The following is a 23,707-nucleotide window of genomic DNA, read 5'->3' on the forward strand; positions in this document are numbered from 1 at the left end:
ATGTTTATTCAGAGGTGCTTACTCTAAGAAAAGTATCGTTAGGATTGCAGACTACCTAATTCAGGGTCTTCCATTTCAGCGACAACTCATCAGGATTCAACCCAAGGACCTAGTCTCAGCACTGGAATGTATGAAGGGGTATCTCTGAGTATGTGCAAAGTTCATTTTTCTCTCATTGAGGAATCACAATCCACCCATCCTCATAAATGCTTCAAGTAGCAGGACTTGCAAGTCAGAAAAGGAAGATTCAGGATAGCATGAATTCCAGCACTTCTCCTTTTAGTAATCAGCTGTCAGGACAGTCGTAGACATGGGCATCTGGTGCAGCTGCCCCAGGCCCTGTGCTGAGGGAGGTCAAGCAGGGAGTTCCCACCACCCTGCAGTCAGTTCCCCAAGCCGCTTCCCTGAAGCCCCCACCGCCACAGAGTTGCCACTGATGCCCCAAGCTGCTGAGACTCCGGCATGGCGGAGGCCAATCAGTTGTAGAGAGTTTGGGCCCCCAAACACGCTATAGCTGGTCCCTGCACTACTTGAGACTCAGACAGTGGAGGTGGGGAGGTCAATTAACTGTAGGACATTCATAGGGACCCAATACCCTCTAGAAGATTCCTGCCCATGTTACCTGAGGGATTCTGGGTCCCCGCCCTCAAGTTTTGCTAAGGGCATCAGAATCACTAAGACTGTTCCTGTGAGCTACCAAATTCTCCACACTCAAGTTTCCTATACTAGAACAGATTGAGGGAGGGACAGTGGGTGGGCATTTATGGGTGGGAATGATGCTCAATTCTCACTCCAGAATTCTGGCAAGGTGCATAACCAACGGGGCCCTTAACCTAAGTGATGTGGCATCTAGCCAAAAATTCTCTTACTGTGCCTGTGTCTGATCTTCTTGGTTGCTGTGTGCAAAATTTAAAATGGCAAGTCTCTTGAGCCAGTAGATCTGTTGCTGGTCTTGAAGCCACACACGGGAGACAGATCTGTTGGCACCAAGTTCTCCAAAGCAGAAATAGGCAGTGCAAGAACAATTTAAACCACAAACCAGAAGCCGCACAGGTTGTTGCTACACACTCGATACATCCCACAGTTGTTTACTGATTTAAGGCTCTCTGCCCTGCTATTCTAGCCCCCCAGTCCTGCCCAAAGAATCCAGACATCTTGGTTGCTGTCTTTCTCTCATTCTTCTCTGAATCTACTTTTATTGGTCCTCCAATGCCTCCAATATAATTCACACTCAGTTTTTAAAAGTACACACATTTATTGTAACGGAAGTGAAAACTGAATGCGGAGGAATAACCCTTCTATTGGGAGAGAGTTTGCACAATGTTTGCCACACAATTTGATTAAAGAGTAAAGAAAGTTTATTAGGAACTAACATACTTGACAGTAAAGTGGAGAGATAGAGACAGGCGTCTAGCTATCTAGCTGACTAAGAGAGAGAGGTTCCAAGAAGAAACAGGATATTGCCCTAACAGCGCATAAGAAGAGTTCCTTCAGTCTATGCTGATTGAAATCAATGGGTTTAGACTGGCATAACTCTGCTTAGGACTGTACTGTAAGAGTATCAATCTGTAGACATGACAAGGAAATAACACTCAATAGAAAGAGCAGTGCTGTCCTCACATTCCTATCTGACTAGCCCTTGCTGCCCCCGTAGGGTCGTCTTCTCTCTCTCTTTGTACACCAAACATTGCTTCTTCCAACATCTTGATGGTAGAAGTCCCCAAAGAGGTACATTTATGAGTCTATAATACATCTCGGAGATGCAGTGTTGTTCCTTCCATCTTTTGCTGGTAATGAGCATCAAATGCCTCCCTTTGAGCCACCGTAAAATAATTCTTCCAGTCACCAACTTCACCTGGGGAGAAGAATGCAGGAGAGGAAGAGGAAAGGGTTATGGGTAAATGCAGACTCCCTCTGTCAAGGGACTTTGTTGGCAGGGAGGTGATCTGTTCTCTTTTATAGAAGGACAAATGGCCCATAAAGAATCCTGCAGTTCATCAATCACGTACCCTTTATTTGTTCCACCACACCCAATCGCTTTTTTAAAACTATAAAATACTTTGTTTAATGTAAATACTGATGAGGAGACATGTTTCTTACCTTATGACATATTAGTCCCTCTTTTCAAAAAGGATATTCCTGGTGGAATATTTAAATGGATTCCCAACAATAAATATATAAAGTTTGTTATGAAACACTTAAGTGATTTTGTGAAAGTCACAGGCAGTCTATTGAAGGGAATGCAATCCTTCCATTTTGATCATATATTAAGGAATGATGATGATCACCACTTTTCTCACTCCCAAAATATATGGATGAACAATATAGATAAAAGTATCAAAGCTCCTGAATAAAAAATGCTGCTTTGTATGGCTCTCTGGAGGTCTTTGGGTTCTGAGAACGTTACTGGGGTTGCCGGCTACGGACTGGAAGATCCCTGAAGGTTCTGGGGTAGTGTCTTGAGATGGGGGGAGAGATCAGCAGAGATACGAGGTCACCCTAGGACCCTAGGTCACCCATTTTTCTTAGACTGCATCCAAAGCTGCCATCTTCTCCAGATGAATGGATCTCTTCAGTATGGAGAGCAGTTGTAATTCTGGGAGAACTCTAGGCCCCACGTTGAGGTGGGTAACCCCAACCATTAACGGAGGCTTAATAGGTGATTATTTGCCAAGTGATGTTATTTATCTCGGTGCCATAAAAAAATTCAACCGCCCAGTTCCACATATGAAGCCTCTGTTGATGGGGCAAGACATTTATTCTCCAGCTTGTTGGCAACCCTAGCTATTGGACCGCTGACTGGAGAATGTGGTGGTCTCTGATAATTTAGCAGTTGGGTATCCCTGGGCTGCACAGCGCTCCGCTTCCTTCTTCCTTTCTGTTTCCAGCTTTTCCTCATGAGCAGCCTTCCCATCCTACCTACCTCTTTATATCCAGGGTATGACAAAAGAAATCCAGGGTACGACAAGAAATTTATTTAGTTCATTGTGTTTGCTTTAAGAAATAGTCTCTACGTTCAAATGTTTTCACGTCTGTTGCCTTGGAGACTCTATTTGGGTGGAAAGGTAGTAGAAAAACGTTTTAATGATAGTATCTGTGCTTATATACCACTCTTCTAGACAGATGAGTGCCCCACTCAGAGTGGTGAACAAAGTCAGCATTATCATTATCCCAACAATACAGCGGGGGAGCTGGGGTTGAGAGGAGTGGCTTATCCAAGGCCACGTGCTGAGCTCATGGCAGGAGTACGATTCCAACCAGCAGAGTGCTGATTTGCAACCCAACCACTACACTACAGCAACCTGAACAGGATCTATAAGGCAGCTTGCAACATGAGTTGCGACAATATGCAACAGAACAGGTGTAGTGGTTAGAGTGCAGGACTAGGATCTGGGAAACCTGGGTTCAAATCCACACTCTGCTATGGAAGGTTGCTGGATTACCTGGGCCAGACACATACTCTTAGACTAACGTACAAATGACAGAACACAGAGGGGAAAAATACCATAAGTTTCTTTGGGGAAAAAGTGGGATTATCAATGTTTAAATAAATAATACATTTAAACATGAACAGCAGCCATTCGATATAAACAGCAGTAAGGTGGACCCAACTGTTCTCCAGCAAGAGAGACCTGTCTCTCCTTGGTTCTCCAAAGGCCGACATCATTTACTTACCTTTCCTCATAAAGGAGCTTTTTGTCCTGTCAAAAATTGTGCTGGGGACATTTTCAAAATTCGTCATTGGATTGTCCTTCATAACCTGGAAGGAGGTGTGATGGGCAATTTTCTGAACAATAGCCTCAGGCAGATCAACCTCCAGGAAATCCTTCACACGCCGGATCTCACGGGCCAGGTCCTGGTGGAGACAGATGGCATGAATGGGAGAGATGGCAGAATGTTACAATCTGCCTAGAATTTTGCCTGTGCAAACTGCTCTGCTGCACTGGAGAATTTTGGGGACAGTGCAAGAAACAGTGGATGGCCGGTTCTGTTAGCAGCGTTGTATAGTATGCAGAGAAGCGTGCATGTGTGAGAGTGCGTGCATGGGAAATAAACTTAGACTCAGAGCCTTGGTTAAGCTCTAGAAAAGAAATATGAGTTCATTTATTGTTGGAACTCCATACAGGATAGGAAAGGGAAGGGACAGGATTCCATCTATCTAGTCTAAGGATGCTATTTGATGGCAGGATGGCTGTACTGTGTCCATGGTATCAAGACAGAGAAGTGTGAGGGAGAATAACACAGGAGGAAGAAGTGGTGTAAGTAGGAGGAAGTCCCTGCGAATACAATCAGCACAGTGAAGGATAACGGCAGGACAGTAGAAAACAAGGATAAACAGAACCCTGACCTTTCTATGGGTAGAAATACATGTTATGAAGTATCTAGGGATGCTCATGTGAACCTCATTTCACATGTCCCCCCTCCAACTTTCCATGCACTCACTCACACAGTCACAATTCAATTTGCTCAGTGTGAATACATTCACACATTCAATATCAGTTCCTCCTCAACTGCTAAAAGTATCCCAGTTTCCCCCACCTCCATTCATTGAAATGCAGATCTTGACAGTTTCTCACACCTTAAAATGCAAATTGGCAAGTCAGAGGAGTCTAAAGTACTTGTTCTACGGTGTCCATCTCTGAGAGTTCTCACTGTGAAAACAGAGCTGAGACTCGGTGATGGCGTTCATACTCACTTGGAAATGCAGTCACACAAAGGGAGCTCCCATGAAAGCTGCATTCACGTGTGCCTTGCAAGAGACGGTGTGCACATGAATAGAAGACAACACATAAAATCCTGCACTTGAGCATCCCCAGGTAATTCGCAATGGGTATTTCCACTCTGTCACTAACTCTTTGATTGTCCCCCTCTGAACTCTGAGAAAGGGACAATGTAAGGGTTCTTCTCACTGGGTTCTACTCCAGTGGATTGATCTAGTCCCTTTCAAGTTTCTGCAATTCTGCCCATTAACATATGAAGCCACCTTATACTGTCATGCCATTGGTTTATTAAGGTCGGCATTGGTTTATTTTGCCTGACAGAAGCTCTCCAGGGTCTCAGGCAGAGGTTTCTCTCATCTTCTACTTCCTGAAACTGTTTTTCAGTTGGAGATGCTCGGACTTGAAACTGGGACTTTCTGTCCTGAAAGCAGGTGCTCTCCCACTGAGCCGTAGCCCCTATCCAGCCAGGGTCTCACAGCATCTCTCATTTGCTTTTTGTTGTCTCGTACAAGCCCTGCCTTGGAGACAGAAGGCTTTAATCCCAGACTGAGGCCACATTGTGGCATAGGTACTCTGTGTGTGCTTGGAAACCCTGATTAGAACACACAGCAGAACTTCAGCTGTTAAAACAGGTTCAAGGAAATCATCTGTTGAAGTTTGACTTACAGTAAAGCTCTCCTTTTGTTTATCTCTGGTATGAAGGACTTTGCTATCATTCAGCACAGAGGCTGGAGGGTCCAGAGGGCGCTGCATCACAAGCACTAGTGCGGAAGCATTTCTCAGCTCCACAATGGTGTAGTAGATTTTATTACTAAAGATTAGGAGCTCTGCCACTGCTCCCTCCGCTCTCTAACCCTGTAGCTCACTACATTTGCAATATTTAAGGGTATTTGAAATACTGAATGAGCAGTTCTGCCTCCTGCGCAAAGAGTTGCAGCAATGACAGATGAAGCAACAGCCAGAGTGATCATCTTTTGTTGGCGAGTTTATAACAAATGCCATGCTCTGTGTTTCTTCCCAATGGCAACACAAAGTGGCATACATTGTTTTCCTATCCTCCATCTCATCCTCACAATAATGCTGCAAGTAGGTAAGGGTGAGAGTGGAGGACTGGCCCAAGGTCAGCCAGCAACCTTCCAGGACCCAGGATTCAAACCTGGATCTCCTAGATCCTAGTCAGCCACACTAAATCACAGCTTTTCCAGAGCTCTCTCAGCCCCACACTCCTCACAGGATTGTTTGTAAACTGCTCTGACTGGGTGTTAAGTTGTCCGGAAGAGTGGTATATAAATTGAATGTTGTTGTTGTTGTACCGCACTGGCTGTGATAGTTCAGGGAAGTTCTTAAACTCCCTTTGTTTTCTAAAGGAGAGACGATGTTCCAGCCTTCCTGTGTGAGCTGCTTTCTCCTCAATGGGGACTGAAAGCAGCTTACATCTTTCTTTTCTCATTCATTTTATCCTCACAACAGCCCTGTGAGGTAGATCCTGCTGATCCAACTAGTCCAAAGACAGCAAGCAACCTTCCATGTCAGAGTGAGGATTCAAACCTGGATCTCTGTGATCCTAGTACAGCATTTTACTCGCTAAACCCTATTCCCCTCCTTATTTTGGACCCTTACTATAGCCCATGTACAACATAGTACATTGGAGAGACTACAATTGCATAGTGAGATCTTAAGAACTGATTATGTTTTGCTTCAGTATCTCTACTATATCTTGGATCCTTGCTAATGCTATGTCTTTAAACTTGTATATGTTTACCTTATGGTACTGCATTGAAATGTACTTACTTGATACTGATTGTATTAACCTCATTCTGGCCGTCGTCACACGGCCATAAATTTAGCGCCAAACTAGCGCCATCTCCCACTGAATTCTCACCTTATTCTGTCTCTCTTGCAATTTCGCCATTCTCCCCAATTCATGCTTTGTGACTCTTTATGTCGTCTTTATCCACTTCCATATGAATGCCCTGGATCGACTGTGAATGCTTTGCAACACCAAAACGCTCACTCTCCCTGATCATCTGTCTCACCTAACACTGATTCTCCTGCCCTACACTCCCACAAGCCCCAGTGCAACCCGCAATTATGCCTCAAAGTAATTTTTTTTAAAAACGTCAGCCTTATAGCGCTATAACACTATAGTGCTATTCTGCCATGGGTGGGAAACCTCTGCTACCTATCACGGTTGGCTTTTGGGTTGGCCCAGCACAACATTATAATAGAAGAGTGATATAACGCAAATATGCGGAAATTTTTTTTTTAAAGGGGGCGGGATTTTTAGGGCCCCGTTTCTGGAGGCACTTTGACTGACCATCGAATTGCGCTTTTCCCTTTTAATGTGACTGACTGGAAGCGCAAGCAGTCGTCAAAAAATGGGAGAATTCATTCTAATAACGATAACAGAAGAAACGATTTCTTGTGCAAAAATGACGAAATAAGGGCCCGTGTGACGACGGCCACTGTGTAATCCACCTTGAGTCCCAGTGAGAAAGGTGGACTATAAACGACGTAAATAAAATAAAATATATATTACAGACTTTACAGAGTAACTGTGGCAACAAGTGAGTGGAATATGAACAATGTTTTCTCATTCTTCACCCCCAGTCAAAATAATGCAGGATTTTCTTGGGTATGTATCTTCTCTTCCTCTCCTCTTTCCCTCTCTTGTCTTCCCCACAGGGGAAACTGAAATTGTATATTCCTTGGGGCTGGCTATTGGGGTTTTTTTGGCTTACAACCCGAACAGTGTAATTCTATGCCAAGTTACTGTAGTCTAAGCCCGTTGATTTAAATGGTCTTAGACCGGAGTAACTCTGCATAGGATTGCTCTATAAGATGGCTAACACAATCGCCACCACAACATCCTTTTAAATAGTCCCCAGCATGCTACAGCCCTCATACTAACCTCTTTCATGTCCTCATAGAAAAGATACAGGATACGGTGGTTTTCTTTCTCATCCCAATAACGTCGGACATGGTCATACCAAGGGCCCCATGGAACTGAGTGATGCATAAGACAGGAGAGAATGAGGACTGGGAAATCCTGTCTCTAAAACCCTCTTCCCCTGGAGCCTATTCCAGAAAACCCAAGAACTTGTTCCCACAGACTTGCCCTCTACTCCATCAGACCATCCAATAGCTCCCCTGGGATCCTGGAGCCCTCCCTGATTGCTCCACAATGTCCCAGTGCCTAAACAGGGATTGAGTACTTCTGATAACCCTGAAACTGACCTGTGCCCTCCATGAATTTTTTAACATAGCCATCCCATGGCCCCGGATCTGGCTGTGTTAAGTTCATCTGGTCAAAGAAGTAATAGGAGACCAGGTTGTCCTTGGCATTGCGAGCTACGTAGATAATCTATAAGGACCAAAAGAAAATCTTATGTAGTGTTGTGAATTAGGATGTAGGGGAGCAAGAGGGACAATACAGCCTTGCTTTACCTTGCAGTCCTTTTCCAAAAAACTTTTAGGGAGAAGTTGGAATGGTAAGTGAGTTTTCATCACCCGAGGAGATGGTGAATTCACTAGTTGATCAACCCCTGGCAGAGAACCAGAAAAAACATGGAAGAGTTCATCTGGAAGCAGGGCAAGAATTAAGGCAACAAGTGGTTCTCTGGACTCACCTGAAGGACAAGGGGGTACGGAGCAGATTTCTAGAAATGGGATCCGGTCCGGCATTGGGGCCCGGCGAGCTTTTTCCACATCACCGCCAACAAGAATCAGATCTACAATTTCCTGCATCCATGTGGTACCTGAAGGTACAGAACAATAAAGGGGGGAATAGATGCTGAGGGGAGCTGATTTTTATGCACTGCTCAAGCATTCATCATTTCAGTGAAGTTAAATTAATACAATATTTACAAGATTTAAGACAAGTGCTGTATGACACACCTCCTCTCACAACAGTTCACAGTGATATAAATAGCGGGACATGATTCTCCCACCATGGATCACTGTCTTGGTACTACCATACTCAGCCCATCATAAGCATTTTCTCCTCCTGTAAATGCTGATTATGGTTTGATTTTTAAACACACAGGTACAAAATACAGTTCTCTGTTGGAGGACTAGTAAAATAATTATAGTAGTTTCCTTTTTAAAAAACTTTAAAATGTTTAATCTCACACTAGAATGCCTGAAAGTTGAACACACTCTGTAGTTTTTGCTATCAGGAGAGACACACTCCCACAAAGGGGGGAGCTCTCAAGACTCGGGATTTTCCTAATGACACTTTTTAAAATGTAGTCACCATAATCTTACAAAAACTCAAACAGCAACCCATGGGAGCTTTTAGAGGTAGAGGAGGGAGAGAGAGCATTGCTGACACTGTGAGATCACTTCCAGAGGTTCGCCAGGAAGTGACATCACAACATCAGCAACACTAGGAATTTCCCCATATGATATAGCAAAGATCATAGAGATTAGGGAAATTCCTAAGGCCTAGCACGTGTGGCAACCAGAAGTGATGATGCTGTGTCTGCAGCATCATCCCCTCCCCAAATTTTTTCCTGCTGCTCAATTGCCCAAGAGCGGGTGAGAGCAGCTGAGAGTGGGCAACTGGCAGCCCTAATTAAAACAAAACTCATAATCGTTTTCTTGTGAGCATACTAGCAGTTTGGTGCCTTCGGAAGCCCCCTTCCCCCAAAATCTTTCTCTATGAAACTCAAAAGCAGGACCACCACCTGTAGTTTACTGGGATACAAAATTTGGCCTTGACAAATGATGCAGACACCCTCAGTCCCTCTACTGATTGGGGACAAACATCGCAAAATGTTCAGAAATATTACAGATAGGTGGACAATATACAGTCTTCATTCCCTAAAGTGACCTCTGTTGGTATCTCACCTGCTTTGGGGTAGGTGGCGATGATTAAGTCATCTGGCCGGGCTTCAAAATTTTCAATAGGGGCCCACAGTTGCACAATGGGCTCCATTAGGGGAATTCCCTGAACCAGCACCAGTGGAAACCTTTGGAAGGCTGTTGGGTGTTCCTGCAGAGCTTCTCCGTTGTCCTTGTGGCTTGCCATGGTGTCCCTTCAAGCTGGGCTATGAATATTATGTGATCTACCCCAAAGAAAATAGTAGCCTTCTCAGTCCTTAGTTCTGGAGTATTTTCTGGGCTGTCTCTTAAAAGGAAAGCTTTTGTTTTCTCTTTTCTGATAGGTGCAGTTCAAACCCTTCTGTCTCCACATCAGCAGAAACACGACTGTCTCTGCAGAGTGATTCTTTATGAGGCAAAGTTAAACACCCGGAAATAGCCTTGCATTTTCCTTTCATCCCTGCCCATATTTCGCAAGCCTTTTGAAGCAAGGCAAAAGCAGAACTGGACTGTGAACACACTGTTCTCTGTATAGGAGCTCCTGGCGTTCTTATTTATTTGTCCTTGGATTGTTTCCAGAATTCCTCACAGAGAATCTAAGAATCTTGGCTGCCACTCTGACACCAGGAAACTTCAGCTGCTGCTACAAAGGATATTCAGAGATTCACAAGTTTTAAAACACAAAAACACACATTTCCCTGTCAAACTGCAACAGAGCTTAATGAGTCTAGATAAGCCACAGCCTGACAATGTTCAACCACAGGACTTCAGCTCAGCACCAGAATATCATGGTTATTATCCGTATATTTCAAAGGTAAATTGATGGGTCATGCCAATTACAAAAACAACAGAAACGAGCAACTCAGAGTGGAAATACACATTGCAAATTACCTGGGGATGCTCAAGGGCAAGATTTTGTGTGGGGTCCTCAATTCATGTGCAGGCTGTGTCTTGCTCAGCACACATGCATGCTGCTTTCACGGGAGCTCCCTTTGTGTGATTGCATTTGCAAGTGAATTCCTGAGGGCAGAGCGCCAATTCAGCTCTGTTTTCACTGTGAGAACAAGTACTATGGGCTTCTTTGACTTGCCCATTTGCATTTCTTTAAGGTGTGAGAAACTGTCAAGATCTGCATTTCAATGAATGGACACAGGAGGTGGGGGAAACTGGGAATTTGGCAGTTGTAAACAGCCTGGGATACTTTTGATAGTTGAGGAGGAAATTATATTAAAGGCATATTGTGACTGTGCGAGTGAGTGAATGGGAAGTTGGGGGGGGGACACGTGAAACACGGTTCACTTGAGCATCCCTAGGTACTTTGTAACATGTGTTTCCACCCTCATTCTGTAGGGTTTATTATATACTCAAGGGACTTTCTCAAGTATATGAAGAACTATGGCCCAAACTACAACTGACGAATGACACTTGCCTGGCAAGTGAACAGACTCAAGTGTATTCCTCCCTGTTCACTTGCCATTCACTTGCACTCCACTTGTTGATTCGGGACAACCGGTGTCCCGAATGTCCCTTTAGCTGATCATAATAAGAGACAGACACGGCGTCCTGCAGATGAAGCAATCTATAACCATTTATTAAACAATGGAGGGACGGCAGTTACACAAAGAGTAAAATGTCCCCTCATGCCCAACGCTCATCAAAGCTACAATAGCAGTACAAAGCAATTAATACCTTTTGGTTAATTATAATATTTGTTATTCTGTTGGCTCAGAAAACACAGTGGCCCCCATTGGCTCAAGTGAGCGACCACCTTTCATGATACAAGTGTCTAAGGGTATTCTGATTGGAAGAAACCACTTAGGTCAACAGCATAGTTACAGCATTACCTGATTGCTATTTCTTTATCTTATCTGTCTTTGGTTTTATCTCTGAAAGGAACATCTTCCTTCCTTTCTCACACATCTCTTTCATAGGCTTCTCATTCATGCCCATTCCTTTGGTCTATGTAACATTTAATAGCGGTGCCCCTATGTCGCTTCTTGCAACCTTGTGGGCTTCAAGTGGAGAATATTTCTCTGGGTTCCGTGGGAGAGAAACGCTCCCCTTCCCCTGGAATGTGCTTATAATTACATTCAGTTCCCCTTCTCCACTTTGTGGTTTTCTCTCTCAGCCTTGAGAGGTTTTGCTAATCTAGCTAGCTTTCATTGCAACATTTTGCATGGACAGTTTCACAAAGGGGTTTCTGTATCAAGGAAAGAACAGGTGTCAGGAAACAAGCAGGTGCTTATTAAGCTTATTGAGCTCAATCTACCTGGTGGCAAGCTTCACAGTACTTTGATCTTACTTCTAACACTGATTAACATGTATAACATACATTCTGCTTTGGTCTTTTGTTTCAAGTCTCATTTTCTTGCAAGTTGCGTTACAAATACTACATTAGCTCCTGAGAATAGTAAGAGTGCATAACACCGATAGAAGGCACATAAAAGTACATAAAAATCTCTTTCATTAAATCCATTTCCCACACTTTTAACAGCAAATTTCATAGGTGACTTTCTATCACTCAGTCAGACATAGGAATAATTTTGGTGTTTCTGCATCCTTGGGAATGCTTTAAATATGAGGACAAATTTTACAAATATGAGGACAAATTTTACAAATTAAAAAGACACCCTGCCCTCCAAAAAAGAGTCTATGAGGACTGAACTTTTTCACTGTCCTTGAAAAATTAAGAATAGTTGAGAAATCAGAGCACAAACAGAGGACAACCTGCAAAAGAAAAAATGTACCCTCATACCGCCCCCGCCCCCAATTTGGATTAGTGTTGAACACTGTACTGAGGGGGTTTAAGCCTTCAACCCCAGTGCAGTCGAAAAGGAAAAATGAGAACCGTGAGGAGAGAAAAGTTTACTGTGATTCAAGTTTCCACTTCTTGTGTTGAGGAATGGCTTTTCTGATACTCTAAGAAATGTGTGAAGGCTTTTAGGAAGCTATATACAACCAAAATCGCAAAAGATAACAGCTATCACTGCTGCTTCATTGTTCTTTGTTGAGTTTCAAAAGTTATTTTCTGATTTTATTGTCATATTTGGTGGTTCTTAGCCACATTTTGGAAGCTGTCATGGGTCCCATTTGTTCATGAGAAAGCCATGCTACAAACGTTTAAATTAATTGATTAATGGTAATCCTCGTGGTCCAATACCTATCAGAAGGGCAGTAAAACAGCACTAGCTATAAACAATTTTTAAAAATGTATCGCATTAAAACATTATATGCTACCTCTTCAGAGAAGCTGCTCAAGGCCCCTCAAAAGTAGGGGATTTTCTGCATGTTCAGGGGCCTCCTGAAGAATCTGTGTCTGTGGCTTGTAAACTTAAAAAAGAAGAATGAGAATAAGAAGATTCAAAAACATCCTGATGAGGACTGAATGTGCCTTGGATCTGCAGACCATTCTTAAGCTTATTGTTAGTTAAAGAGAGAGGGGGAGGGGGAGGAAAATAAAGCGAGGAGAAGGAATTTGTCTGATCAACTTCTCAAGAGTTTGTAGTGTCCTGGAAGGGGAGAGCTGAGTTGGGAGAAATTTCCCAATCGTTCCCCCCCCCCACGCCGATGCCTCGCTGATCCCTAACTTCCCCGAAGCAACACGAGGGTTCATCTGAGAGTGTACTAAGAAAATTTCCCCTCAGTGAGGAATTACAATCAATCTTCGTTCTGTGATTAAGAAGCAGGACTTGCAAGACAGAGAGGGCTGTTCCAAGCAGACAAGAATTTGAGCACTTCTCTTTTTAGAAGATACCATAACATAGATCTCAGTAAGGTTGCCAAAAGGCCTGGATAAAAATGCCCTATCCTTTTAACACATGCTTAAAGGGATGTTATTGATCAGGTGAGTTTATTTCCCTTCACACTATGAAAAGTTTCAGCTGCCCATTTCCATATTAAGCCTCTGTTTAAGGGATGGGACAGTTCACAGTTCCCTAACAGGAGGGCTGTTACTAATCTAACAGTACAGCCCTAAACAGAGCTGCACCTTTCTAAGCCCATTTGCTTCAGTAGACTTGCAAAGGTGTACCTCTGCTTAGGACTGCACTGGGCACCACCGGACACACTCAGAGAACCAGGTATCCCGGTTCCCAGCTTTCTCAGTCTTCTCAGAACCAATTTTTATCGTTCCTCTGAAGTATCAAAGATGTTTCATTCATCAAAGATACAACATTTAATGGCATCCACATTTATTATTGCAAAACTGCAATGCAAAGAAAGCATCTGTCCTTTAACAGAACAATCCCAGGAAAGATATTCTCTGATTCTATAATACATCACGAAAACGCAGAGTTGTTCCTTCCATCTTATGCTGGTAATCAGCATCAAACGCTTCATTTTGAGCCACTGTAAAATAATTCTTCCAGTCACCGACTTCACCTGGGGGGAGATTGCAATAGAGGAAGAGGAAAGAAGAGGATTATGAGTAATTGTGAAATCCTAGTACTGTAATTCCAGTTTCACTGCATTAGTGTCCTTCTAGGTTGCTCTCCTCTGGATGTAGGGTTTTTTTTAATAGATGGTAATTGGAGACTCATGTTTGCTTCTTCTCACTTGCCCTTTTCTACCAGAGTCTGGTGGCAAGATTTTGTTTCCGCATAAACCTGCATGGACTACAGCCCACTTTGCCATATTAATGTAGAAAGTCTTCCAGAAAAGTACAGAGGCTGTTCACAAGAGCATTAAATGGCAAACACCTTAGTTTTGTTACGCCACTTGACACTGAAACTGACCTTATCCAGATGGCATTAATGGTTGCTTCCACATGAATGTCCACCTCTTGCTTTCAAATGCAAAGGTAATCACAATAGCAACAGAACTTCCTCAGAGAACTTTCTCCATGGTTTCCCAGCACCCACCAGTCTCCCCCCACACAACTGGAGGGCTTTTTAAAAAAAAATCAGCAATTGACATAGCCCTATAGCATTATAATTACCTATCTACGAAGTCCCTTGAATCCCCAGCTTTAATTACAAACATAAAATCTGTTTTAATAAAAACATAGAATTCAGAGGACCTTGCAGAGTGTGTTATAATGCTATAGCAGCATGTCAACTGCCATTAAAAAAAAGAAAAAAACCTTGATGCAAAGCAGGGGAAAACATGGAAAGCTGCTCAAAAGAACCCTGCTCTGGTTTGGGCACCAAATTACAGCAACACTAAGGTACAGAAGCACATTACCATAACAGGGAAGAAGGGGGCTGCAACAGCTGGGGACTTGGATTTTTAAAAGCTTACATCATTCACTTTTAAGCAACCTTGGGCAGGTTTCCTGGGGGACACTGCATAGTCATTTTTCAAATAAATGTTCACCTTTCCTCATAAAAGTTCCTATCTTCTTGTCAAAGATGGCATTGGGCAAAGTGCTGTAATTGCTCATCGGATTGTCCCTCATGACCTGGAAGGAGGTGTGATGGGTGATCTTCTGCACTATGTCCTCAGGCAAGTCAATCTCCAGGAAATCCTTTATTCGGTGGATCTCACGGGCTGGGTCCTGATGAAGACATACAGAATGGTTTGAGTGGGAGGGCCTACCTAGACCCCTTCTTGATACACAGTTTAACGCAGTGAGGGGGTTTGATTACAGCAAAGCTTTTGACTGTGTAGATCATGAAAAGCTATGGAGCACCTTAAAAGAAATGGGGGTGTCACAGCATCTGATTGTTCTGATGCGCAACCTGTACTCTGGACAAGAGGCTACTGTTAGGACAGAATATGGAGAAACAGAATGGTTTCCAATTGGCAAGGGTGTCAGACAAGGATGCATATTATCTCCCTACCTGTTCAATCTCTATGCAGAGTATATCATAAGGAAAGATGGATTAGATCTAGAAGAAGGCGGAGTGAAAATTGGTGGGAGGAACATTAATGATTTGAGATATGCAGGTGACACCTCATTACTAGCAGAAAATAGTGAAGACTTGAAACGACTACTTATGAAGGTTAAAGGAGAAAATGCCAAAGCAGGATTACAACTGAACATCAAGAAGACAAAAGTAATGACTACCGAGGAATTACACAATTTTAAAGTTGACAATGAGGAAATTGAAATTGTTCAAGATTTTCTATTCCTTGGCTCAATCATTAAATTATGGTGACATGCATTTAGATGCATAGGGGGCATGTTGGATCCCTTGTATATTTCTGTACTTGTACCTATATCAATTCTATCTAACTCTGAGTCAAAATACTCCTTGTTTGATATTCAAATTGTCCCTTACCGCCCCTGACCTGAAGACAGAGTCTTTCAAGGGGGCAGCCATGTTGGTCTGTAGTAGAAGAACAAGATTCAGGTCCAGTAGCAGCTTAAATACTAAGCAGATGAGCCTTCAGGAGTCAAATCTTAGCTGATCTTTAAGGCACTGCTGGACTCAAACCTTACCCTTTTAATCCCAGATTAGTGAGGTCCACCTATGCTTGCTCTGTAAAAAAGAATATGCATTCTATCCATGCTCAGAACCGCTTATTACTCCATGGGTTCAGTGGCTGAATCCTGTCTTTTAAATGTGTTCAGGGCATACCCCATGGAGTCTCATACATAGATTATTCATTGTTATTCAGCTCAGAAAGAAGCCAGGGGCGTCCAATGGCAGAGCATGAACAATGTGTGTCTACAACTGAGCTCTGTTTGCAAATAATGACTGACAGAGATATTTCTTATCCTCAAAATAATGAAATGGATTTTGTTACTACAAAAACAACAAAGAGAACCAGTTTGGTGTAGTGGTTAAGAGCGGCAGGACTCTAATCTGGAGAACCAGGTTTGATTCCCCACTCCTCTGCTTGAAGCCAGCTGGGTGACATCACTTATGGGAAAACCCAGATGTGATGACATGCCTCTGTAGGAATTGCTGAAAACTCTATAGTTTTACCACAGAGTCTCTGGTGATTCCTAGAAAGGTGTGATCTCATTTCCAGGTTTGCACTGTCACTAATTGTCTTTTTAGGGCACACAGGGGCCTATTTCTTATGTATGAATGACATATGAGGCAGCACCTAGAGGATGGAAAAAGATTACTGAGAATGTTAGTAATGTTTTATTTGCAGCTTGTATCTTTTTTTTTGTCCTACACCTGGTCACCTCATGGATCAGTTGATCCAGCAATGCAGCTTATCTGCCTAAGTAGTCTACACTGTGCTCTGGCCAGAGTCCTGCAAGGAGGTATCACATTCAGTGTAAGATTCTGAGTACGCAAGGAAGTAGTGAGCTGCTAGCCTGGCACTTTGCCTCCTTGGTGCCACCTCTGCTTGAGCCTCCTGCTGCCGCTGCTCCTGTGGTGTGGGAGGGCATCCTGAGGGGCTATGGACCAGGTTCATGTCTTACCTGGTGAAGGCCTAGTTGTGATCTCTGAGGCAGACCACAAGGTCTCACTTGCCAGCTCTGGCAGGGTTAGGGTTGCCGGGTCCCTCTATCCTCCCGCCGGGAGGTTTGGGACCTGGCACTTAACTTCTCCTGGGACGTTTCCATTCCTCATGCATGTGCTCTCCAGCAGCGATGCGATGTCACTACCATAAGTGATGTTACCATGCCAACTGCATAGCAACATCACTTCTGTAAGTGATGTAATTGCACCGGCCGCATGTGCGCTTTCACACTTCACACGGAGACAATTCTGCAGGTTTGGGATCCAAATCAACCCCAAACGAAGTGCGGAAATGCTCCTGTGGGCGGCGGGATGATGTCACAGAAGTGATGTCACTGTGCTGGTAGGGAGTGCGTGCACATTACGCTCCTGAGGTGTCTGCCGGTGGTGGACAAACTCCTGAGAATTTGCCCCCTCATCTGCCAATCACTGGGCAATAGTCAGGAGGGGGCAAGCTGCTAACCTTTTGACAATCTACAACAAACTAACCAGATTTGGACTTACCTCTTTCATGTCTTCATAGAAAACATACAGGATGCGGTGGTTTGCTCTCTCATCCCAGTAGCGCCGAACGTGATCATACCAAGAGCCCCATGCAACTGTGTGATGAATAAAGACTGAATGAGGATGGTGGAAACCTGTACCAGCATGTGTTTCGCAAAGCTCAGAGTCTGTTCCCACACATTTTCCTTCTAATCCACAAGACCCACCCAGTGGCTTGAAACCCTGAAAACACTGCTGCTTTATCCACAACATGCCAGTCCATAAGCACCCATGCGCCCTGAAACTGACCTTTGCCCTCCATGAATTTCTTAACATAGCTGTCCCATGGCCCTGGGTCTGGCTGTGTCAAATTCATCCGATCGAAGAAATAATAGGAGACCAAATTATCCTTGGCGTTGCGAGCAACATAGATAATCTGTAAGGATCAAAAGACAAGCCTTGTATGGAGCAGCTAACCAGAATTATGGAGTTGACAGGAAATAAGTACAAATCCAAGAAAAGTAATACACTTTTACTTACTTTGCAATTGTTTTCAAAAAAGCTTTTCGGGACTAGCTGGAAGGGGAGGTGTGTTTTGATAACACGAGGAGACGGCACATCCACCAATGTATCAACCCCTGGAGGGACACCAGAGACAAGAATGGTGGGTTAGTCTTGGAACAGGGAGCTCAGAAGCAGGACACCAGATGCCTGGTCCCCTTTGCTTACCCGAAGGGACAGGAGGCGGGGAGCAGATTTCTAGAAATGGGATCCGAACATATGTGGGCGCTCGACGTGCTTTTTCTACATCACCACCAGAACGAATCAGATCAACAATCTCCTGCATCCAGGTGGTACCTGAAGGCAAAGAGAGAGAGACAGAGAGACAAGAGAGAGACCAGCCAATGCTGAGGACTTCTTACTGTTGACTTAGTATAATTAAGAACAATCCAAGCATATCCACATCAGTGGGTAAAATCAGTAAAGTATGATATTTAAAAGAATTAGTTCAAGCACAATATAACACATCACCCAGACAGTTCACAGATAAAAAACAGGGACATTCTATTTTCACACCCATGGATAACTGCCTCTGTGTTGTCTTACTCTAGCTAACACACATCACGAGCAGTTTCTCTTCCTGTAACTGCAGTTTATGGTTTGGTTTAAACACACACTCACAAATAAACGTCTTATCTTTAGTATGCTATGCAAGAAAACTCATTCATTAGGGGGGGGGGGCAAAGAAGCCCCATGGCACAGGGCACTGCAGTCCAAGCTCTGCTCACAACCTGAGTTCGATCCTGGTAGAAACCAGGTTCAGGTAGCTGGCTCAAGGTTGACGCAGCCATCCATCCTTCAGAGGTTGGTAAAATGAATACCCAGTTTCCTGGGGATAAAGTGTAGTTGACTGGCGAAGGCAATGGCAAACCACCCCGTAACAAAAGTCTGCCAAGAAAACACCATGATGTGATGTCCTCGGTGCTTGCACAGGGGACTACCTTTACCTTTTTTATGGGGGGGCACCTTTAAAAGAGACTTTTTATCATTACCCTCTCCTAAACAGACTTTTTTTCTCAATCTCCCTTCCCCAATAATTTTTTGGCTTCTATATTACATGCTTTAACTGAGGTCCTGGGGTTTCCCCCTTTAAACTGGAGCAAAAACAAATTTTGCTGTAGAGTGGCTGTGAGTAAGTTTCTGTGTGAAAATTCTGCCTGCACATAAAGAATTGTCACGCTGCCTGAACACAAAGTTTAACGATAGAATCCTGATCATTTTAAAACAGGTTTACCAGTGTTTGTTATCAGGAGATGCCCCCCTCTCCCAAAGAAGGGAGCACTCAGAACGGGCAATTCTAACAACAAATTTTAAATGTGCATCATCTACCATGGTACTAAAACTCAAAATTATAGACTTATCAAGACAATGTTTTTCTAAGGATACCTCGGAAGCTACTGTTCCAGGAAAATAAGGGTAATTGGACAATAGGGTATAATTATCTAATTGTGCATGTATATGATTATTTCTTACAGAGCTGGAATACAGGATGCTATTCTCTAATGGTCATAATAATATCCCTCTCTTATACCAAAATCTACATTCACTTTTCAGAGAAGATGCATACCAAATGACAATGCTGTGCAGGATATATTGACAAAACAACATAAGCTTATTTCATTTTTATTTATGTTATTTATAGTCCGCCTTTCTGAGATTCAAGGCAGATTACACAGAGCAGTTCAGTACAATCAATAAACAATATAGGTTACAGAAACAAGCAGAAATCTGATACAGAAACAATGTTGAAACAAACAAACAATTTGACATTACATAATAAATGACAGTAACAGACATTGCATGGTAGTATAGTCTATAGTCCTTTTTTCTTTTTTCAAAGCATCTCTTTGAAGCATTTATTTAAGCACACTTGCAGACTGGTGCCTTCAGAAGCCCCCTTTCCCCCAAATCTCTATGAAACTAAAAACAGAAAGGCTGACTATAGGTTATTTGGACACACAGTTTGCCTTTCACAAAGGGTACAGGCAACCTCCATCCCTCCCCAGTAAGCTTTCTGATTATTATGGACAGAGCTCCTGAAATGTTCAGAAATATTACAGATGAGTGGACAACCTTACAGCCACCATTCCACTAAAATTATCCCTCGTGGTGTCTCACCTGCTTTGGGGTAGGTGGAGATGAGCAGGTCATCTGGCCGTGCTTCAAAATTTTCAATAGGAGCCCATTGTTGAGCAATGGGTTCCATCAGGGGAATTCCATGTACTGGCACGAGTGGATACCTTCGGAAGACCTCGGGGTGTTCATGCAGAGCTTCAGTATAGTCCTTGTGGCTCTCCATGGTGCTCCTCTGGGCTAGGCTATGAATATTCTGTAATCTACACCAAAGGATATAGTGGCCTCCTCAGTCTTGTGTCCTGGGATATCTTCTGGGGTGGATTTTTTATGCTTTCATATGCGAGTAGTTCAAATTCCACTTGTCTGCATACCAACTGAAGGACAACTCTCACTTCAATGAGATTTCTCCAGGCAGTAACATTATACACCAGGAAATAGCATGACCTTATCATTTCAGCCCTGCCTTTAGTTTTGTCAGCCAACTGGAACAAAAAGCAAAGTGAAAACAGAGTTTGATTGGACATTCTGCTCTTTCCTGGACACTCCTATTTATTTGTTTTTGCCTTACTTATGTAAGTTTTCCTCACAGAGAATTCAAGAATATTACATCCCACTCTTCACATGAAATGCTTCTACTCCCCTTACACAGGAACCGGAAGTCTCGCAAGTTTTTTTCTCTAGGGGCCAAGCTACAAGTGACGAATGACACTTGAACAGCAAGTGTATTTCTCCCTGTTCACTTGCCCTCCACTCAATCCACTTGCCGTTCAAGTGTCATTCGTAGCTTGGCCCTAAGTCTAACTTTCCTCTTTCAGAACTGGGTATGGGTGTTTAAGGGCTTTAATTTAATCCACAGCTCATCAGATTTTAGTAACAGGATTTTGATTCAGCAAGCAAAATATGAGCACTATTTTATTTCAGCCCTGCATCTAATTGTAAAGAGACCACCCACCCTTACTAAAATTGCGTAATAAGGCTACCCACAGATAAGCCAGTGATTTCTATTTACTCAGGGGATTCTCCTGTTATGCTGAAAACAATGACTTTGTGAATTAACCAAAAGCAAAAGGAGTCCCCCCCCCACCCTCCAAAATAAAGCTGGATATGGACTATGTTCCAGAAATACAGTTAGAAGGGGAAAAATGGGGGGCAGCAGAAAGGACTTTTGTTTGCTCAAGTCCTGGGAGTTTGTCTTCACACAGGGAAGATATACTGAAAGGGGTTGCCAAATTGTTTCTTCCCTTAGGTAATTCCTCAAAAATCTCAAAAGTTTTTATTCTCCAGCACTGAGTAATGATTAGAGGACCAAGGTGGGGGAGACCCAAGTTCATATCTCCACTCTTCATGAAATTTACTGGGTGACCTTTAGACAGTCATTCTCTCTCAGCCCAGTCAACTTCACAGGTTGCAAGGATAAAATAAAGGAAGAGAGGACTATGTATACTGACTTGACAGGGCTGCCAACCTCCTGGCTGGGACTGGAGTTCTCTAGGAATGACAACTGATCCCCAGACTGCAAAGATCAGTTCCCTTAGAGGAAATGGCAGCTTTGGAAGGTAGACTCTATAGCATCCTATAGCTGCTGAGATCCATCCCCTCCCCAAACTCTGCCCTCCTCAGGCTCCACCCCAAAATCTCCTGAAATTGCCCAACCCAGAGATAACAACTCTACAGTTAGAAGAGGAGGACATGGCATTGTTCCTTTCCTCAGGTTTCAGAGAGCGACAAACTAAAGAGTTAGAAAGTTCGTTAGGTAAGGGCATCTGTTTACTGTTTACTGTTCTGACTATCCTTTGATGTCTAGGTTGCTATTCTCAGGACTTGCTCCTCATGACATCCTTCTCTTCCTGGCTTTGTCACACACACTGCTGTCCCTTCTCTTCATCTTGCAACCAGGGGTGCAGGACTTGTCCTGCCATCCATGTCCATCCCTAGATTAGATAGGTAGATAGGAATCTATCTCTCCTTTCCTATCAGAGTATGGTGTTCCTCTCTTATTTCCTTTCTAAATATAACTAAGTGTAAGTTTGTTATCTTCCCTCTCACACTCGCACCAGCCAGCATACAAGCTCTAATGACCCATCATGCTTATTCTGCAATCGATATTACTCTGCTAAAGGCCCAACCATGGATTTCTTTAAATAGGTTTTTGGGGACAACTTATTGGCTCTTGCTTTTAATATCTACACTCTGAACACTTGTGATATAACCATCTTGGGCCACCACACATAACTGCATGAGAGCTTTCATCTGCACAATTCTTGGGTGTCCAATGTGGAGCGCTTCCAACACATGATGCCTCAAAGCTGTAAGAATAACTACTCTTATTTCTCCACAAGAGGCAGACTCTTTCTTTGATCATTCATGTTGTCTCATCACAAATGGTACAAATTTCTCCACAAGCTTCCCCACTGGCTACCCCCTCCACATCCAGGTGAGAACACAAGCAAGAACTGATGAAGCTGCAATATCACTTGCATGAATGGGTGGTTCAGGTAAGGACTCTAACATCAAAACCTCCAATGGAGGAGGAGGATCCAACTCAACCAATGGCAGGGGAAGACGGCGAAGAGCATTGACATGGGCAATGCCCTTACCTGGCCTACGCAACAGGGTATAATCATAAGCATTAAAGAAAATTGCCCACCAAAGCACATATGACGACAAAATCTGTGGTGTCTGTTGATTAGGGACAAACAGACCATAAACGGTTTATCGTCAGTAAGTATAATGAACGGTCGACCATAAACATAATCATGGGATTTTTTCACACTTGTTACAATTGCTAGTACTTCCTTATCAATTTGTGCATAATTCCGTTCAGTTGGAGTCATTGTTGGAGCCTCACGAGAATCTGTAAGTCGATAACTTAAAATAGCCCTGATACCATATCGGGAAGCATCACATGTAGGAATTACTGGCTTTTCTTCATCATAATGGATGAAGAAACACTATCAGATTATAACAACTTTTTTACATCACGGAAAGCATCATGCTGAGCTGTTCATTGCCACTTAGATGTCTTATCCAAAAGGTGATGCAAGAGTTCTGCTCCTGTTTCCTTATGCCACAAGAACATATGATACGGCTAACTCCTCTGGATCTAAAAGTCCCCAAAATGCTTGAAGTTCCTGCTTAGTCTGAGGCAATGGGGCATCGTGAACTGCTTTAACCTTAGCTGGGGTAGGATGAATACCATCTGCATCAATAAGATAGCCAAGGAATTCAGTTCTGAGACACACCAAAGACACGCTTCTCACATTTGACATGTAGACCAGCCAGGGTCGGATCGATAGGGGGAGGGCAGCGGGGGTAGTCTGCCCCCGGCACCGCCAAAGAGAGGTGCCAGCCACCAGGAGTGTGGTGGAGCTGGTGGCGGCAGCGCAGACAGCTGAGCGGAGGGCTGGGAGGCCGCCTGCGCCATTTGCCTGCCCCACTGATGGGGCAGCTGGCTTGTCACGCGTGCAGGACAGGGAGTGCGTGGCAAGCCTGCCACCCCATCAGCGAAGCAGGTGGATGGTGTGAGTGTCTTCCCAGCCCTCCGCTCAGCTGCCCGCGCTACTGCTGCCAGCTCCGCGGCGCACCGTGCCCCAGGGCACCAGCTTGCTGTGTGGCCGGCATGCCTCTGGCCCCTGTCACATCACGGACGTGACATCATCACACAGTGCCAGAAGCGCA

General features: G+C 43.7%; 2 protein-coding genes across 4 annotated transcripts; both read right to left on the bottom strand.

Moving 5' to 3' along the window:
• Window positions 1-1,202: 1,202 nt before the first annotated feature.
• LOC129338357 (sulfotransferase 1B1-like) lies at window positions 1,203-12,866 on the bottom strand. Of its 3 annotated transcripts, XM_054992508.1 has the most exons (8): window positions 12,783-12,866; window positions 9,573-10,188; window positions 8,351-8,479; window positions 8,169-8,266; window positions 7,959-8,085; window positions 7,633-7,727; window positions 3,676-3,856; window positions 1,211-1,855 (listed from the first exon to the last, which is right to left on the bottom strand). In XM_054992508.1, the coding sequence occupies exons 2-8, from the start codon at window positions 9,751-9,753 to the stop codon at window positions 1,743-1,745; spliced, it is 924 nt and encodes a 307-aa protein (XP_054848483.1). In that variant the 5' UTR covers window positions 9,754-10,188; window positions 12,783-12,866; the 3' UTR covers window positions 1,211-1,742. The 3 variants fall into 3 exon arrangements, with proteins under 3 accessions (XP_054848482.1, XP_054848481.1, XP_054848483.1); XM_054992507.1 differs by having other exon boundaries at window positions 1,203-1,855; window positions 8,169-8,479; window positions 9,573-10,185; XM_054992506.1 differs by having other exon boundaries at window positions 1,203-1,855; window positions 8,169-8,479.
• LOC129338358 (sulfotransferase 1 family member D1-like) lies at window positions 11,110-20,456 on the bottom strand. The gene is made up of 7 exons (XM_054992509.1): window positions 20,072-20,456; window positions 18,122-18,250; window positions 17,933-18,030; window positions 17,702-17,828; window positions 17,414-17,508; window positions 14,859-15,039; window positions 11,110-13,925 (listed from the first exon to the last, which is right to left on the bottom strand). The coding sequence occupies exons 1-7, from the start codon at window positions 20,250-20,252 to the stop codon at window positions 13,813-13,815; spliced, it is 924 nt and encodes a 307-aa protein (XP_054848484.1). The 5' UTR covers window positions 20,253-20,456; the 3' UTR covers window positions 11,110-13,812.
• Between the last annotated feature and the right edge of the window lie 3,251 nt (window positions 20,457-23,707).

The sequence above is a fragment of the Eublepharis macularius genome, chromosome 12 (genome assembly GCF_028583425.1).
Source record: "Eublepharis macularius isolate TG4126 chromosome 12, MPM_Emac_v1.0, whole genome shotgun sequence".
Taxonomy (NCBI): domain Eukaryota; kingdom Metazoa; phylum Chordata; class Lepidosauria; order Squamata; family Eublepharidae; genus Eublepharis; species Eublepharis macularius.